Here is an 18,206-nt window from a genome sequence, read left to right as displayed (position 1 = left end):
TTTATACGAACAACTTTTACATGAAGTACAAACAACTTTCATATCAAGTAAAGTCAATGGCCATCACTAGCAACAGTGACATATTTCGTATATTGGCTATTGAGAACAAGGTGGATGGAACTGACTATTCGTAAAGTAGTGGGCTTATATGCTCCATCATGTATTGGTTACAAAGGGGCTTTGAAACATTGTATATGGAATTGTAAAACATCATGTTACTATTTCAGAAGTTGCAAGTGCAGAAGAAACAACAAAAATAGATGTTGTTGAGGATGTGATTTTACTCCAGTTAATGCTAGAGCACCACCACACCTACTCCTAAGTAGATTTGTGGGGATGGAGAGATGCAAAGTCTCATTCTTTGATTGCATTGTTTGTTAAACATACCATGATCCCACATATTCACTCATGTTAAGACAAGCAAGGATGCTTGGGATATACTTACACGTTTGTATCAAGGAAGAAATGAGGCGCATGTTGCATACCTAAGTAAAAAGCTAGAGAGTGAACATATGGATGAAGATAATTCATGGATAGTTTTTTGACAATGACCTTAAGGAGTAGTTCATTGTTGCAAATGAGATTTTCCCCAGATAATTCACTTGCAAACTATTATTGATGGTCTTCGTAATTCTTATTAGAGTTTTGCATCTACTCTTCATTTAATGATGACAGACAATCCAAATGCTTTGTTATTTGATGAGTTGATTTTTGTTTTGTTGTAAGAAGAACAATCAATGAAAAACAACTCCATTATGCGTGTTGTAGATCAAGCTTTTATGGCTAGTCAAAAAGGTAAAGGAAAAGCTTTGTTTTTTGCTAGTAGGTAGAAATATGAAATGTTGTTCAAAAAGAGAAGGTTGACAAGGATAAGAAGAAAAAAGAAAGTCACGTGTTTTGCAAGTACTGTAGTTTATAAGGCAAAAGATCATGTCATTAAGAATTATCCTAAATTGGCTTACAAAAGAGGCTAGTATGGCTATTGCTTATGCTTCTCCTTCTAAGTTAGAATTTGTAAATGTTGTGTAAGATATACGGTAGGCATTTAGTGCACGATGTAGTTATGACCCTTATTTACATGATTCCTACATGTCTGTTGTGGATTCCGATGTATGGCACTTTGACAATGGTGCCATGAAGCATATTATTTCTTTATACAATCTATTCACTTCTCTTGAGCTTGCCCCTAAGGACACTACTGTGACATGTGTCAATAACTCCATTTATCCTGTTAATGTTGGAAAAATTGTGTTGAGTGATTTAAATGTTAGTACTTTCACACTTATGGATGCATATTGGTTATCGATCTTTTTAAAATGATATATAAGAGAAGGCTAAGTGATTCCTTGATGCTTTTTTATGCTGAATGAAGGTGCAAATAGGCTTAAAGAGCTTGTAGCTTCAATGAAAGCTTGGAAGAAGGGAAAGAGCTTGTCTCCAAAAGATAGAAGAGCTATAGCCCTCACTTTGTCTAAAATGTCCTTCAAACTGCTTGAAAATGGTGACGATCTACCAAATACAACAATCCTTTGCCATTCTTTCCCTAATCTGACTTAAATGGTGCCAAACTTAGTTACAGCTAAGTGTAGAAGCTCTACCAAAGATAGAACAGTTCCATCCATAGGTCTAGACCACATGTACCTCCTTTGATGTATGGAATTTTATTGAAAGTAGCACTAGGTATGAATCAAAGACAAAGCTATGATACCAAATGAAATAGAGGAAGCCCTAACTAGTGCTACTTTCAATAAAATTCCATACGTCAAAGTCATTGGGCTAGGTACCTCCTTTGATGTATGGAATTTTATTGAAAGTAGCACTAGAGGAAGCCCTAACTAAAAGAAACTTAATGCTTAAACCAAAAAAATACAAAAAATGCTCCAAAAGTCATAGCCATATTTCATATTAACATGCTACTCATGGCACAACATAGCCATAGCCAAGATCAAGAAGATGTGTTTTAAAAAAAGGGTTGCATGAAAGTCACCTATGAATGGTGGCCATGAGTATACACCCTCATGAATGGTGGGAGGAGAATCCTCAAGAACTTTACAATGGAGATTTACAAATGAATGACAAAAGATATGTATAATGGCACACTCTTATCTTTTATATTAAACTCTAAATCCTAGATCTAATACAAAGGCTAGGGGTAAAATTACTTTATTACACCTTGTGCAAAGATTTTTCGGTTGAAATTAGTCAGTCTAACGTTAAACTATAGTAAACACTTGAAAATCCTTGCTTTGTCAAAAAAAATGGAAGGATGTCATAGATAGGAGAGGTGATTTCTCTATAGCTCATATTATTTGAATTTTTTTGGCAAATATACAACTTTAAATTACAAGTAGAGTAGCCAAATTTTGGGGTTAGTGAAAGGCAGTGCTAAGGTCAATTGCAAGGGAAGGATTTAGATGCATGATTTGAGCTAGTATTTATTTGTTCCATGAAGGCCCACCAAGGTTGCCAATTCATGGTCTTCGCAATTTCAAGTCAATTTACAATTTTTTCATTAAAATTTGGTGACTCTAAAGGAACTTGAACTATGATAAATGCTTGGGAACCTTGCTTTCTCAATCTAAATGCAAGAATGTCGTTGATAGTAGAGGTGACTCTTTTGTAGCTCATATTATTTGGACTTTCTCATGTATTCAACTAATAGGACATGTAATTTCTCTTTAGCTAGTGTCATTCAAACTTTCTTTATTGCATTCTTTGAAGATTCTTGCTTGTTTAAAAATCAAGCCAAGGTTATCTAAAACCACTATTAATCATTTAATTAGAAGGTGGGTTGTTATATGGCATCATACTATGTTGTTTTTCTTAGATGAGGATAGACTTAAGAGACATCAAGGCTTGGATGCAAATGAGCAAGAATAGTATGATGCTATCATGACAAATAAAACGAACAAATGGCCCACAACATTATCATATACAAGGATCAACTTGGTAATTTGATATCTATGAAAAATAAGGCTTTGTGGCAAACGTAAAGTCTTCTTTCATGACCAAATTGCCTACAAGAGAAAGAGTTTTAAAAATCATGTCAATATCTCCTCTTTGCTTTGCATAATATTAACGAAGTGAGTGCTTCATCTTTTCAAGGGATATAAGGAGGCCAAACCTCTATATAACATATTGAGAAAGTGCTCCAAGGCATTTGCTACCAAACATAAATTGAATATGATACTTTTTGGTAATGTTGGTATGTTTGATGAAGAAACCTAAATATCTTAGCATGTTACCAAAGCACTCTTAATGTAGTCTTAATATATGTTACCAGAGTATTCTTGATGGTGCACTTCAAATGAATTGTTCTACTAAATCCTTCATTGGTTGGTAATGCTAGTAAATTCAAAGAAGAGATTTTGAAGACTCTTCAATCACAAGAAATACTCCAATTCTAAATTGGCTTATAAACATTTCCTTGAAGTCAACAAACCACCTATTTCTTTGACCTCTCATGAATGCATCCACCAGGACGTTATGTATAGTCTACTTAAGCTTCAATATCTTTTGCATTTCAAGAGAATGGGTATACAAGGGAGAATCTCTCACTACTCTCATGAATGCATCCACCAGGACGTTATGTATAGTCTACTTAGGCTTCAATATCTTTTGCATTTCAAGAGAATGTGTACACAAGGGAGAATCTCTCAATAAACTTACATACATGCAATTCCTTAGTCTAGTACAATTTCCCAAAAGCATGCAAGCTAAAAGTGTCATGTGATTATATCCTAGTCATGATAGGAAGAACCTATCTCAAAGTCAAGGCCTTTGATTATTTGGTGTCCAAAATCTAGATTCATTATACATCTATGATCAACTTCACTTTGAAAGAACGTTGTCTTAAGTGTTTATTCATACAAACATTCTCCTTCCAACTAGAAATATCAACCACTAGGACCCTGGTTAAATCCAAGCAAGAGGAGGAAGCATCCAACAAGCAAAAAGAGTGAGTTTGCAATTTACTAATTAGACTTACTACACACATGTTAGGAAAAATAATACTTTGATGAATAGAAAAGGGCATGGCCCCTAGCTTTGTGTGTGTGTGTGTAAAGAAAATTGTGCCACCTTTCTACTATACATGTTATATGGCACTCGCATAGCTATGTGCATTGCACATCCAACTTTTTCATTCCATATTCTTTCACAAGGATCTAATAACTCATAATATTTTATTTGTGGCAACACCAATTGCAACATATTTGAGCAAGAATGGTTGACATTGCAACAATGTAATGGTTGAGAAAATTAAGTATCATAACACAATACATATCAATATACATGACCAAAAATTGCTTGCAATTATTTAGTATGTTTGAATTTGATTGTTTAGTTTGGACTAATTTGGAGAGGTAAAACCATGATCGGCATCATTACGTGTCAACCTAACTCCTCTAGAATCATTCCTATATTAGAATAAAGCCCCAAATCCCACCCACTCTATCCTTTATCTATAGACCCAATGAGTGCATAGCTAAACAAGCAATACCATTGAGGATAACCATGCAACGCTAATTAATGGTTGACAAATATAAAAATTCTTCATAAATTTTGAAATAACTTCTTATTAGAAGTAACTCAAATATAAAACGAATATAGTAGATGTGATTTATAATAGATGGAGGACCCAACTGGACGTGACAACAATTATAAGAGGGTCTTTCAATTCCTCGAAATTGAAGCACCGGACATAATATATCCTTGAACACAAGATGGCATTTGTTGCTTCAAAACCACTAGCAACAAGATTATCTAGGCATTGAAAGTTTCAACCTGTAGCATGGGATGCATCTACAATCAACATTCAAGCAAGCTAGAATGGGATCAAGCACAATAGAGAAATATGAGAGCAAGCCAAGGACCTATTTTGTTAATGCAAACCCTATCAAGACCTCATGATATAATAAGGCAAAAAGTGGTGTTCACATGCTCGTTACTTGCCAAAATTTGCTAGCCCATCTCAGACGTGTCTATCCCATTTTTGGGCCCAAAATGCGCCTTTCGAATCAGCTACGTATAGTTACAAAAAAGGGACCATTCATTGACCAATCAAAGTATATCCCATTTGATGAAGTGGGAACGGTTTCATTAGACAAGCTAGTGTATGTCATCTTTTATCGTGCTGTACTAAGTCGTCGTAATCATCCATTGTCATCGGTGATTGCCCTTGTGCTGGCACACCCTTCTTGTACAAACTCTCTGTCACATCCGAGCTACAGATGATCCAGAGTCCAGACATTGACAGTAGGCAGACTGAGAGAGAGAGAGAGAGAGAGAGAGAGAGAGAGAGAGAGAGAGGGGAATCTCCATACACCTGCCATTATCTTGAATGGGTACAGTCAGACGTTGCACCATGGTTGAAAGTACTGAGGTGGGTTGAACAAAATTTGTTGACAGTTTCTTGGTAGTTGTCATGTTACATGTTTACTTGAATAAGGGGACGCATGGAGGACACTGACAATGTTCAGGTGCGGGATATGCGAGAGATCGAGTGAAACTTAGGCAAGTAGCTTGATGGCCATGACTGGTCCACCAGGTAACTACAGTCAATCACAGAACTTTAACCTCAAATTCGAATGGCTGAGAGAGAGAGAGAGAGAGAGAGAGAGTTCAGAGTTTGAACTTGATGGGAGGAGGAGCGTATGTGTAAGCCTCATAGTTGATGGTCTGCCCCAAAGTACTCAATCTGGTGAAGGCCGTGATTAGATCAACCTGAACAAACGCATACACACGAAGCATCCTTAGACATGAACCGACTGATTTTGCTTCACATATCAAATCATATGACTACAAAAAGCACAAACTCACCTCATAGTCCGTTTCTGAGACCGTCTCCCTACTACGTTGGTATTTCTGCACCCAAGGAGCTATCTCTGGGTCGGTGGCTAGCTTAGCTTCAATGGCCAATTGGTCTGGACCCAAAAAGGCTGACATTACAGCCAACTGGAATATGTGCCCAAAATTTTTTTAAAAAGCAGAAAAACCATGCAATAAATATCAGCATCAAGTAACTCATTCAGCTAGGAATTCCTCACAAAATCTGAGCACTTCGACCTGTCGTGTACTCACTCTCTTTTGAACAGAAACTTCTAACGTTTATCAGTATCATCAACAGAATACAGGCAACACAGTTGAGATGACAGGTAGCTCACGTAATGATCTACATGCAAGAAAAGGCACTGCCACATGAACCTCGAGCACTCAAGCCCTCAAAGGGTTTATTGCTTGGTGAAATGATGATTTGGCCCATTGTTTGGTGCTTGTGCATAGCAAAAGCTTTTGTGATATTGTGAGTGTCTCATATTCTAACATGCAGTCATGGTCTTTCAGCTCTCTCTAGATATTTCGGATTATCAACCAAACACAAACCATTATGACTTTTCTCTGCTGAAAACAAATCAAAGACACTTGGTAGTTACTTTGGTACAACTCCTCAGCAGATCCTTCCTATCTTTGGCACATTTGGAGGTACTTCATCAATATTTTTACCATGGTGCAAGGTGTTTCCAGTGGAGTGGACACCAACTAGAAGATGAACATGATGTTAATGGAGGAAAAACAGATTGAATTCTAAGACCCCACGCTGGTGAAGTTGAGAACTGACTGACACAAACCTGAGTAAAGGAAATGTATCAAACTGACAAACCTGGTTATTTTAATGTGTTAAATGTGTAATTGACCCTAGAATAAGAGTATTGATAGGATAGGGGTCTGAATCCTGCTATGGCAAAAATGGATTATTATCTGAAATGCACAATTTACCTTAACAATTCTTGGATATTAAACACCCTGTTAGACCCAAAATTGGTGCCCTTTTCAGTATTTCTTTAACTTTGATTGCTAATGGAATGAGTACAAGCTGAAATTCCACAATCTCCTTTGCTCTTCTTGCAAAAGCCCCTTGCTGTAATAACAATCAGGAAGCATTTCAGTCACAACTCAATAGCATCATCATTGGGCTGACCATTAACAACATCGGGCACCAACCCCACTAATGTTTTGGGTTGCTTTCCTTTAGAATCTCCTTGATTTTCAAGTTTTTCAGCTTACTACCTATTGGGACAATCCCTTGCAATGTAACCTTCTTGTTCACAAATAAAACATTTATTTGCAGCCATCAATTCCCTATGTTATGCCAATGTTTTTGAGCCCTTTCTTTGATACTTTGGTCTCTTTTCAAACTGATGTTCAGATTTTCCCATTTTCTCAGCCTTAACAACTTTTTATTCGGCCTCTCCCCACTCTCTAGGAAGCCCGAATCCTTCCCACGCAACAAAGCATCTAATGTAGCAGCAGTCTCTAAGAGCTGAAACATGCTAGAGACAATGGACTTAATACAAAAATCCCTGATTCCACATATTTTTCCACTTGCTCATGAAGGGGTATGGAGCAATAAGAAGTGACGGGCAACAATGCATCCCAAAACTTCTTATTGTATTGCTCCAAATTCTTACATTCCAAGAACAAGTTATAACAAGCTATCATGATGTCCACCTCAAAGGTACTTGCCAACCAATTCAATGCAAAACATTTGCTTGAATTGTACCCATGTTGACGGTGCTTTATCTTGCATCAAAAGAGTGAACCACCATTGCAATGCACTCCACTTTAAGAAAGTGGTTGCCTTTCAAATCTTCAAAGACTCAATGAAGTTTTCCCCTAAATAAACTACATCAAACTGCTAAATGAAAGTCATCACTGAAGGACTCAAACTTCACTGCTTTTCCGTCCTCATCATAGTCTTTTACTGCCCCTTTGGGTGTCAAGTTGTCATACACTGACTGCTGCAAAAAGGGTGCATTCACTGAATTTACATTAAAACCAACACAAACGAAACATTTGCATGACCAACATCCATTCCTTGAGCCCCATAAGCATTCGGGGGTGCAAATGCATTACCAAACATGCTACTTTGTGTCCCAAGCATCAAGCCAATGCTGCCATACATAGGGTTTTACACATTTTCCACATATAGTCCTTGTTGAACCATAGCATCAAAAGTCGTGCTTCCACCAAAGTATCTTGGTTGCCCCATCATAGCATGTATGCCCAACTGTCCAAAATCCATTAGATTGGCACTTCCATGATAGCCTTGCATTTGCATTCCTTGCCCCGTAAGTATCAATTGCTTTGCTTCATTAACAACTTTGGGAGCTTCAAGTGAAAGCTTTGGCATTTTCTTCAATGCACCTTGCTGTCCCAAAGGTGTAGAAGATGACTTCTTCTTCTTACCCTTGATATCCTTTTTCGGAGTATTCAAAAATCAGGTGAATTAAGAATCCTTTGCTAATTCAACAAAGAGATTTGCTCCTGTCTTCATCCGATTCTTAAACTAGTCATCAAATTCCTACTAGGCAACTTACGAGCACCCTTTGTCCGATGCTCTATCCTCTCTAGGGTGACTACTTGGACTCCCTTGGTAAGATAACCATCGCCTTTGTAGCCTTGGTAGGCTACTAAGCATCTGATATGCACCCTTTATCCAATGCCTTGACTCCTTTGGGGTAGGATACCTTTGGGTAAACATTGCAGACCTTTCCTTTTAGGCTCAGTTTTGGGCTTGAGAGGAGGTGTTGAGCTAAAACATGCATTGTAATTGATTAGCATTTTTAAACAGCCCCAAAATACTCTTAATTAATGATAACCGCTACTGCCCCATCTGCTCTTGTCCCAATCACTGCTGGACAAGTGACACGTAGATAACCTTAACAACCTATATCTTTTAGTAATCCTGAAGGATTAGCTAATTGGTCTACTAGCTCCTCACCTGTCGCACTCTGCGCATCCATTTATAGGTTATCTTCTACACCTCCATCTACAACCATCTCTCCATCTCATCAGGTGTTTCACTAGCAGTGACTCGTTGATGGATATCCGCGACAGTGGCTACATCCTTAGTCTTTCCTTTATTGGTCTTCCATTGCATACACTCATACATACACACTCATTGCATTGTTTCTCATTTAGCTTTACTTTTCAAGTCTGTTTTGCTTTGAAGCATCTCAATACTAACCTCTATTTTGCAAATTCTAATCTCTCTTGCAAGGTTTTGCATTTCAATGTGGAGCTAACATACATGTTTACATTGATTCTTCGTGGGTTGGAGACATGGGATGCACACCGTTCCTTTCGTGGTTTCATCTTCCTAGGAGATTTGATCTTTTACCAACATGGAGGCTTCCTCTCTCAAGGTAGATCGTGCAACATCTCTCTTAATACAATCATGGCGGTGACTTCTACCTTGCTCTTCCAGTCAAGGCTTCATCCTCATCTTCATCTTTATCATTATGGTTCTCGGCACCACATGAAAACTCATATGAGACTCCTCTTCCTCCTTCGACATCAATACCTAGGGTTGAGAGGAGGCTCCCACCCTTTCATAATATTCCACACGTTTTGGCATGGCCTTTATTTCCTATTGTACCTTCCCTTTGCATTACATGATCATCATTATCTTTGTACAAGTGTGCTTGGGCAAGTGAATAATTTTTCCATAAGGAAAACCGTTCAAGTAGCACTTGTACCATGCACATTCTCATCATGTAGCACACTACAATGCATCTCATTGTGCAAAGCATCCCTCAACGGATCTTGAGTTATCCCCACCAACGGTTCTTCACCACCTCACTATCCTTCATTACCCTTTTCCTTGTCATCGACACCCTCGAGAGGTTGAGTTAGCTTGTTAGTTTTGTGATATGTTAGATCTAACCATCCCTTTCCATTCTCCCCACATGGCACACTTACTTAAAAGGCCGCGAACCATCTCTATTTTCTTTTTTTTAAAAACAAACTTGTTTTTCAAAGTTCAATGTGGTTCCATCCGCCTTTTGCAAGTCATGGTAGGCCATAAGGTAACCTACGAGCACTATTTGTCCGATGCCTTGGCCTCTCTGGGGTGATCATTTAGACTCCCTTGGTAAGATAACCATCACCTTTATAGTCTTGGTAGGCCACTAGACAACCGATGTGCACCCTTTGTCTAATGCCTTGGCTGCTTTGGGGTGGGACACCTTGGGGTAAAACTGGCATTGAGCTTCTTTTATAATGCCTTTCTGGTTCTAGTTTTGTAAATTACAAAAAGTTTCATTAAACAAGGAGCAGTTCTAGAGAGTTTTCATATCCCACATGCAAAACCCTAATTTGGGAGAGGATCCTTCTGCATCTATAAATAGACAAGCTACCCACCATCTAGCCCCATCATTGATAATTTGGTGGGTAGCTTGTCTATTTATACATGCATCTATAATTTGGGAGGATCCTTCTGCATCTATAAATAGACAACCAGACTCAACCATCAGCCATCTATAATTTGGGAGGATCCTTCTGCATCTATAAATAGACAACCAGACTCAACCATCAGCCTTTAACTTAGTGGTTGTCGTGCCTGTCCACGTGATTGCTGCCACATCATCACCATCCTCTCCAGCACCTTGCATCTCCATCCCTATTGTCGCCTTGCTACATGAAGGTCTCATACTTCTGCATTTTCAGATGCCACTTGTCACTTGCAATTTCCCATCATTGACACCCAAATCAGCTTGTTTTTCAGCTCCAAACTTGGGAACAGGCTAATATCCACCTAGTAACTGCATCTATCTGTGTTATTGCAGCTTGTGTGACCACCTGCATCATCCTCCACTTCCTCTACTATCGCCTGGATCTCCTACTACCTTGGTGATCAGCATTTTGCAATGTCTTGCACTTTGACATCTCCAACTATAATTACAGCACTACGGATTGTGTGTGTGTGTGTGTGTGTTCTGCGTTTAGGGTTTGAGTTTTGCGCATCATTGTTTAAGTCCTTGTGTTTCAGTCGTGGTTGTACATTCTATGTTTCCTCAATGCAAACCCTACCATATCTTCACATTGGCATCAGGAGAGCATCAAATGAAGCCTCAAGTTAGACAGAAATCAGTTGCACAAGCTGCTGCTGCAGAGACTTCCATAAACAAAAATAAATATATGAATGTTTTAAAACAAAGCCTACCTGTCGGGCTTTAAGACCCAACTGATCAAACCTAGCTTTTATATCAGTAACAGATGCCAAATCCCATACCAGCACCCTGCCTTCTGGATCAGGCTCTGATGCATCTGAACGGCCAAGTTGCTTATCAAACTGTCCCCACTGCCAGGTCCAAAAAGCAGCTTCAGGATTGAGTGGTTCACAATCAACAATTACTTAGCCAGTTTTTATCGACAATCAACAATCACTCAACCAGTTTTAATCCATTAGTCAGAAACAAACCTGACCATTGGATCCATACGCAGTGTACAGATTTTCACCTTTCTCTACATTGCCTCCACATTTTCTTATAGCAGCACTTATAAAAGTCCTCTTCAGTGCAGATTGTCCTGTATAAAAGAAGTTATCTGAATTTCTAATGTGTTTTGGCACTAGTTCTGATTTCAAAAAGCTCAAATATGTTGGAACCCATACCCGATAGTTGGATAAGATCTGCCCAGGAGATTGGACCTCCCTGTGATATAGCATCAACATCTTTCTTCACTGTCTCCAACAGCTGTACTGCTGCTGCCAAATCCTTGTTTTCTGGTCGATTCAATTCTGAGCTACAGATTGAAGAAAGAAAAATGTTAAAGCTTGTGAGCACCAAATGAGAATGTCATATGCAAAGCATGGAGGAATATAGCTTACGCTACCTGAAATGGATTGACCCATTGGGTCCACCTGATTTTGAAGGCTGAAAAGAAACCCAATGGGCTGAGGCTCTGAGACAAAATGGATGCACGAGAATATTTCTGAAATCTAACAGTTGCACACCTTGTCATAAGTAGCAGCATCATTCAAAGCCAGCCGCAGTAATGCTGGAACCAGGTCGGGATTGTCCTGTGTTGCAGAACACATAACAGCTTCTTACTTTTGAAAAGCATGGAACAGCCAGGCCCAAAAACAAAAATGATAACAGGATAGGTTTCCTTGAGAAGGAGAATTTAAATTACAAAGAATGTCACCTGGAGAAAGAATCCATACCTTTACAGCAACCCTCAACTTTTCCTTTATAACATCTGAAAAGTGAACCCAGCTGACACAATCAGTACAGTGGACCTTGCCACAATGTTAAGCATCTACCATGCAACACCATCATATCAAATAACATTTGAAATGTGTCCAACTTAATATCATTGGAAATTGTAAGAGATGTAGTTAGACAGCCAGAAATGTTCAGGCATGCAACACTGATCCACCAACAATCAATTATTTCAAGGAACATGCTGCACAGAAGTGCCAAGTATCAGCCAGAGTGGTCTTATGGGTGATTCACAAGCATATCTCAGTCAACACAGCTAAAGTTGATGGATGGAGATAATTGTTCTTTGCATAGGAGTAGCCTACAATCAACTATTTGCAGGGCCCTGCTGCACAGATGTGCCAATTAGCAGTTTCCCAGGTGATTCATAAGCTTATCTCTGCCAACAAAGCTAAAGTTCACGCAATTGAGACAAGGGTCCTTTGCATAGCCACAACCAACAGCTAAAGCTTCTGAAATGACCTGTTTTAAAAACAGAAATAGGTGTGCATGCACAGCTTCGTGTCAAAATGACAGAGTGACCAGAGAGACAGTAGGGTTTGCGGGGGAAAACACAGTGTGTACAGTAAACACTAAGAGAGAAGAAACTCAAAAAGAATGAAAGATGAATCGTGTTGATGAAGTGAATCTGATACAAGGGTGCTGTAGCACAAAGGAAGCCCTGGAGTGCAAGACTACCGAAGAAGCCTCAAAGTATGCAAACACAGGATGAGGAGGTGTCGCCTGGAGCAGGGAGACTGCCGTCGAAGGGTGAGGAGCCTCTGAATTTGCAAACACAGGGATGAAGAGTGGTATCTATGAGCATGGAGACAGCCAATGAAGCCTCCATCTGCAAACGCAAGCCTGAAGAGCAAACGCAGACTGTTGGGAGTGACACCAGGTGGTAGAGCAACCAAGAACCAAAACGCAAGGTGGTGGTGTAACCAACCTTCCTCCTCAGATAGGGTGGTAAATCCCTGATTACAACTTCATTACAGCAGCAAACAATAAATGCAAATCTGAAAATACAAATTTACCTATTGATCTTGGACAATGCGCACCCGATTGGCCCAAAAATTGACACCCCTTCCGGTATTTCTTTAGCTTTATTGAAGAAAAAGTTGATTTACAATGGGATTCTCCCAATCCCTTTCGGTATTTCAACTCCCCTTGTTATCCAAAGTGACCCCCAAGTCTTCAATCTATTTTGCCCCTTGATTCGGGCACTCAATTGGCCTTCACCCACTCATAGACAATGGAAATACCCCAAATTCAATGGCTGGCTAGTCCCTACCTGAATTCAGCTGAAATTCACATTCAACCTTGTTGAATCCAAGTCTTGGAGCTTCCAATTTTTGGCACGCTTCCCAAGGCTGCTGCTAAACCCTAATCTCTGCTGCATTTCAGGATTTACAACAGAGAAATCTGAAATTTCTCAGTCTCCAAGGGACCAAATGCTGAGATCTTCAGAGCAAGGCTATGAAATGGCTGGGAGATGAGAGGGAAAGCTGTAGAGAGAGAAAATTCAAAGTTTTGTCGCGAAGAATGACCGAAAATCAGTCAAATGCAGCTACTGTTCTGCCACACCAACTTGTAGATGTAAAAAACTGAAGAGAATCAATCACTTATAGCTGCTGCCCTATCTCAACAGCCTATAGATGCTGCCTCCTGCTGTTGATTGGTCTTTCCCTGCCCTTGGCAACCTCAGAAGGTCATCCAATGGCTGCAAATGAGACTAGCAGCCTCTCCTCTCTCTCTCTCTCTCTTTCAGGTTGAATTTATAAATATGCTTCTCTCCAGCCTCTAAAGACGTTTTTCAATCTTGCATGGGCATTTTTGACAAGTGGCAGCCTTTCCAAATGGTTTTTTCAACATTTTTTATAATAAAATATTAATTTTTAGTCTTTAAATACTGAAAATTAATCTAATAATTATTTCGGTGCCCTGAAAAATAATTTAACTGGCCAGTAATTAAATTGGCTAGGCAACTTCCATTCACGAGTGTCTCTGCGCCATCTTTGACCATTAGATTGGCGTTAGGTACCATTAAACGCCACTTCTCTAGTGTCACCAACTAACACTTATGGCCAAATGGATGACCTAGGCAAACAACTGGCACCAGATACCACCAAGTACCTATGCGGTATAACTTATAACAACTTTAGCCTTTGACATCCCGTGATTTCTTCGGGTCCCGAGCTTGTAAATTTACTCTAACCCCAGCTACGTCTCACTATACAACCTTTACTTAATCATATGATTAGAAATTAATCCACATGTTAAGTGAGGTTTCAAAAATACATGTCCTCATGACAAGTGGAGCCGCCGAGATGAGGAGAAGCTGACGCCAAACTGTGGAAGTGAGATCAAGAAGAGAGGAGATGACGCCAGGAGTGTGATAACTGACGCCAAGTGGAGAGAGCACCAAACATAGGGAGCAAGGGCTCAAAGGAGCTATCGCCAACACTGGAGGAGGAGCGCTAGCTGGAAGAGGAAAAGGGCAGCCACCAAAACGCAACTCCAAAGATGGTGGAGGCTGGCGCCTAATGGTAGGAGGTGAAGGTGATGGAAGGAGAGAGTGTCAGAAGACTGATGGAGAGAGAGTGGGAGTAACGGACTGAAGGATCAACCGTAAGGAATGAATGAGAGAGTGGCCTATAAATAGGCACAGTCAGTCTAGGGTGGCGCCCCTTTTTGGGGCTGCAAACCCTAAACGCAAACTGCTTTTTTGGTCCAAGACAAACCATTAAGCCACGCTACATACCAATACTACGGGGCACATTGAACTTGAAACTAACAAAGAGACAAATGAATAGCCCTTGACACACAAAACAGAGAAAAGTACACCCTTTAGTATCTTAACTGTACAGCCAAACTCATTTCTCACCACTGCAATTTACTTCGTACTAGGCAAATACATCTGATTTGCAGTTTTGGAAAATTAAGAAGATTGCTGGTTCATGGAATTTTCTTGTTCTTGTCTTTGTTACTATGCAGCAGACACACAAGGAAGGTGCCAGCTAGGCAATGTTACTGTCTCGTCAATTTCTTGTCTCTACAAAAGCACTACTGGCTGTTCAATCTTCTCATTGCAAGAGAAATTCTTGCAAGGCTTTTCATAATGCACAAAGACTTCCCTTTGCAGTAGGGAGCTTAATACAACCATTGGTATACTTCCATTTCTTTTTTAATTCCAATATTATATGTACAAGTCAAAATTCTATATTCTATGGGCAAGTCTTGCACAACCCTAGACCTCTTGAGCTTCAGCAAACATTTCATATCATGATTCACATGACTTCCTGTGACTTTTCTTCCATGGGAAAAGATCTGCTCAGGCTGAAGAAAGACAACAATGCCCTACAAAGGCACGAGATTCCACACTAGAGTGCTTCACAGAGTTCATGGAAGGGATTTAACCAGCTCTCATGAAGGCATTATAAATCCTCCATTGTTCATGTAACTCATGTAATTCTAGCCTGGCACATACCTCAGTAATCTGTCCAGAATTGTGAAGGGGCTATAATTTCTCTTGAAAAGCTTCACAAACTAGCTCTCTTTTTCTGTCTCTTTGAGCTGGGTTTTTTCACGAACCACTTCCTTCTTGGTCAGCTGCACCTGTCTTCTCGATGGCCTGCTGAATGTGAAGCAATGTTTGGTGCATGACACTAGGGCATCTCCATTTGATCCTCGCTGGCCACTTGCTAAAGTCTTGGTCCTCAACATATGCCTTCAAATTTGATTCAAGTGACATGTCAGTTGCACTCTTTTTCCTTCAATCTATGAGACACTATATCATTTCAAGTTTGTTATGGAATATCTTGCATGTCTCAACCAAGGGCGTATTCTTTCTTTCCATAGATTAGGTTTACAATCACACTGCAAATGGATAGTGAGAGACTCATTTAGAGCTATGTGATCATTTACCTAGTTGTTTCAATATGATTGACTTCATCCCCTACCCATGCACAAAATGTTGAGAAATTAATCCATGAATTATCTTTTGAAGGTTAAGATTATGAACAATGTAATCTTGTCACTAAGGGTTTAATTAGGACACCTTTCTATGAGGGATGTATCAGATGAGTACCAAACATTTTCACACACAAGGACTTGAGCATGTGGTATCCATAGATTGGTCCTTAATAAAAGCCATAAATACTGCAGAGAGTTGTACAATAGAGAGTCTCCTTGCACCATGGGACCATTAAGACGCTGAAGAAGAAACTCTCCGCTACATTGTGCATTCATGCAGATGCATTCATACAATACATGCTGAATACTATTCAGTGTGTGTTATTTTTCAAATAACAACAATGCCTGAACTTTCTAGCTTGGGCAAGATTAGTGATTTTTGCAACTGCCAACTAAAAGCCCTAATCTTGGATGATGCATAGATCTCAATTTGGGCTCGTCCAAGGTTTGTAATTGTTGAGCTCAAATTGACACGTATGCAAGCATGGATCCAGATCTTTTTTAGGCCCAGATGATGGACTTCTGAGCCATGCTTTCTTCTGACAAGGTCCATGTTATCCTCTAATAAGCAACAAGCTGATACTCTCGTGCTGTATCCTAGCACATAGGCCTGAAAAAGCAGGTTTGGCTGGATCCCAGTGGCTGTTACAACAATGGACAGGGAAGGCTGTTTTGACCGTAGACAGGGCAGTTAATGTTTACTCTGCTCCAAGCTGGAGTAACAACAAATTAACAGGCTGAGCCCTTTACAAGTATAAAGTGGAGAACTGATATCCTTCACCTGACCTCCCTTGAAACTGCAATGTAGAAGTGACATGCAGTCAAAAGTTTTGCCCGTCCATTATCTTGCCAAGAGGCAACTGATGTGACCTCAGGTAAGAAATCACCTTCGTGTCCTCAAACACGAGAGGATTTCATTTGGAACCCTCATTATCAAGGTTTCTACATAACTAAAAGCATCATCGATTATGCCCATACGATTCTTTTGTTTGTCTTGAGCATTATAATTGCCGCCAATATGTTATTATCTCCATCCATTATGCTAGTGCAAAAACCACATGTAGCAAAAGAGCCATTAGTGATAGAAGCTGGAAATGAAGAGTGTATACCCAAAAATTTGCCTCGCTGAATTCGTTGGGTCAAATCTGCAGCATGTGCGGGTTTAGGAGCCAGCAAGGGGCTCCAGACAGACGCCTGCATTGAAGGATTGACAATTGACTAGAATGAAGGGATTAACATTTGATTAGAATGAAGGAATTAACATTTGAGTAGAATGGAGGAAATTAGCATTTGATTAACTTCTAGGCTGTTGAGAGGGTGAGTTATTAGGGATAGATTTTTACGGTGGCTGCTAACGCACTTGCTCCAAAGAGAAGCTCTCTGCGATCGACTCCATCCTGGCAACGCGCCTCAAGGACCTGCATAGCCACTCAGGAAACAAGATTTAGTGGAATTAGTTGTGATGCAAAGCGTTATGGCAATCGCGAGGGAGAGAGAGAGAGTACCGGGAGGGGACGGTGGCTGCATGTAGGTGAGGAAGAGGAGGCGCAAGGAGAAGCAGCGGCGGCAGAGTCCTGGCCAGCACCAGCGAGCGAGGAAAGGAACGAAACAGAGCTTACGCTTACTCCATTGTGTGTGAGGAGAGCCATGGGAGCTCGCTTGCTCGCTCTCGCTCTCGCTCTCTCTCTCTCTCTCTCTCTCTCTCTCTCGTGTGTCCTTATCGAGAGTTTTGTTATCCACACCACCCACCAAAGTTGGCAAACAAGTCACACACACACACACTCTCTCTCTCTGGGTGGCAGGCTAGCTAGGTCTTAGGGCCATACCATGCAGTGTTTACACGAACTCAGGTTTCCTGTGAAATTTAAAAACAAAAACACTTCCATTTTTTGAAGCCAAGGTCTTCAAATTTTAAAATTCAGTTTTGTTTTTGTTTTTTGAATGCAAGGTTCTCACTACCATGCATCATCGAGCACCATCCTTGGTTGCAAGTAGCACCACTAGCTTTAATTGTTTAGGAAGAGGTCTTAGGATAATGCTTCTAAGCTCCACTAGTACCACAATTGAACCAAAACTGTCATTAAATGGTTATTGCAAGGTGTGTTCTCACTAGCATGCATCTCTAACTTGCTCTACCTCACTAGTCTTTTCACATGTAAAGTATAGTGTCTATTTATCTTTCATCAAATG

The 18,206-nt window shown here is 40.0% G+C and overlaps 1 protein-coding gene across 1 annotated transcript; it reads right to left on the bottom strand.

Annotated features, from left to right (window-relative positions):
* Nucleotides 1-5,369: 5,369 nt before the first annotated feature.
* TL29 (ascorbate peroxidase 4) lies at nucleotides 5,370-17,727 on the bottom strand. Its single transcript, XM_087683894.1, has 11 exons — nucleotides 17,522-17,727; nucleotides 17,360-17,434; nucleotides 17,126-17,210; nucleotides 12,005-12,039; nucleotides 11,795-11,860; nucleotides 11,674-11,714; nucleotides 11,453-11,583; nucleotides 11,261-11,367; nucleotides 11,003-11,140; nucleotides 5,821-5,955; nucleotides 5,370-5,724 (listed from the first exon to the last, which is right to left on the bottom strand). Exons 1-11 carry the CDS (start codon nucleotides 17,663-17,665, stop codon nucleotides 5,623-5,625), a joined length of 1,059 nt encoding a protein of 352 aa, XP_087540020.1. The 5' UTR covers nucleotides 17,666-17,727; the 3' UTR covers nucleotides 5,370-5,622.
* Between the last annotated feature and the right edge of the window lie 479 nt (nucleotides 17,728-18,206).

The sequence above is a fragment of the Lygodium microphyllum genome, chromosome 1, assembly GCF_053477565.2.
Source record: "Lygodium microphyllum isolate KBCC chromosome 1, Lygodium_microphyllum_v1.1.10, whole genome shotgun sequence".
NCBI lineage: Eukaryota > Viridiplantae > Streptophyta > Polypodiopsida > Schizaeales > Lygodiaceae > Lygodium > Lygodium microphyllum.
The sequence above is the reverse complement of the archived record's forward strand: the minus strand, read 5'-3'. Positions and strand labels throughout refer to the sequence as shown.